This window comes from Agelaius phoeniceus, chromosome 33, assembly GCF_051311805.1.
Source record: "Agelaius phoeniceus isolate bAgePho1 chromosome 33, bAgePho1.hap1, whole genome shotgun sequence".
Classification (NCBI taxonomy): domain Eukaryota; kingdom Metazoa; phylum Chordata; class Aves; order Passeriformes; family Icteridae; genus Agelaius; species Agelaius phoeniceus.
Genome location: NC_135297.1, coordinates 1,038,988 through 1,039,941, shown reverse-complemented (window position 1 = coordinate 1,039,941; position 954 = coordinate 1,038,988). Strand labels below are relative to the sequence as shown.

Sequence of the window (954 nt, the reverse complement as noted above, 5' to 3'; positions counted from 1 at the left end):
GCCAATGGCTCCTGGCCTGGATCAGGAATGGTGTGGCCAGCAAGACCAGTCCTGATCTGCCCCAGCTCTGCACACAGACATTGCTGCTGCAGCTCCAGAGAAGGGAACAAAAGGGGCTTTCGGGTGAAAACTTTGCAGGGAGATGCATAAGTTCATTGAAAGCCACTGAGAGCACAGCTCCTTATTGACACAATGTGGGGCCATAGCAAGAGACAAAAAACAAGAAATGGCACAAACAATGGTTCTATGTGTGAACAAGAATAATATACTACAACAAAGGTAAAAAACACCCACAACCAAAAAAAAAGAAAAGGAATTATTACAGATGACTTATATTACAATGACTTCAAAAAATTGGCAAGTAGTTTAATGTATCTGAAACTGTCCAGTCATCAGTGTCCGCACTGCAGCCTTGAGCTCCTGGTTCCTCAGGCTGTAGATGAAGGGGTTCAGGGCTGGAGGCACCACTGAGTACAGAACTGACAGGGCCAGATCCAGGGATGGGGAAGAGATGGAGGGGGGCTTCAGGTAGGCAAAAAATGAGGTGCTGAGGAACAGGGCGACCACGGCCAGGTGAGGAAGGCAGGTGGAAAAGGCTTTGTGCCGTCCCTGCTCAGAGGGGATCCTCAGCACAGCCCTGAAGATCTGCACATAGGAGAAAACCATGAACACAAAACAGCCAGAAACTACACAGGCACCAACCACAATAATCCCAAGTTCCCTGAGGTAGGATTTGGAGCAGGAGAGCTTGAGGATCTGTGGGATTTCACAGAAGAACTGGCCCAGGGCATTGCCATGGCACAGGGGCAGGGAAAATGTATTGGCTGTGTGCAGCAGAGCATTGAGAAAGCCACTGGCCCAGGCAGCTGCTGCCATGTGGGCACAAGCTCTGCTGCCCAAGAGGGTCCCATAGTGCAGGGGTTTGCAGATGGACACGTAGCGGTCGTAGCACAT

The 954-nt window shown here is 50.4% G+C and overlaps 1 protein-coding gene across 1 annotated transcript; it reads right to left on the bottom strand.

Moving 5' to 3' along the window:
• Positions 1-366: 366 nt before the first annotated feature.
• LOC129131938 (olfactory receptor 14J1-like) lies at positions 367-954 on the bottom strand. Its single transcript, XM_054650922.2, has one exon. It carries the CDS (start codon positions 952-954, stop codon positions 367-369), a length of 588 nt encoding a protein of 195 aa, XP_054506897.2.

Coding starts and splice junctions, on each gene's coding strand:
- LOC129131938 (XM_054650922.2), bottom strand. CDS start 954: ATGTGCTACGACCGCTACGTGTCCATCTGCAAACCCCTGCACTATGGG.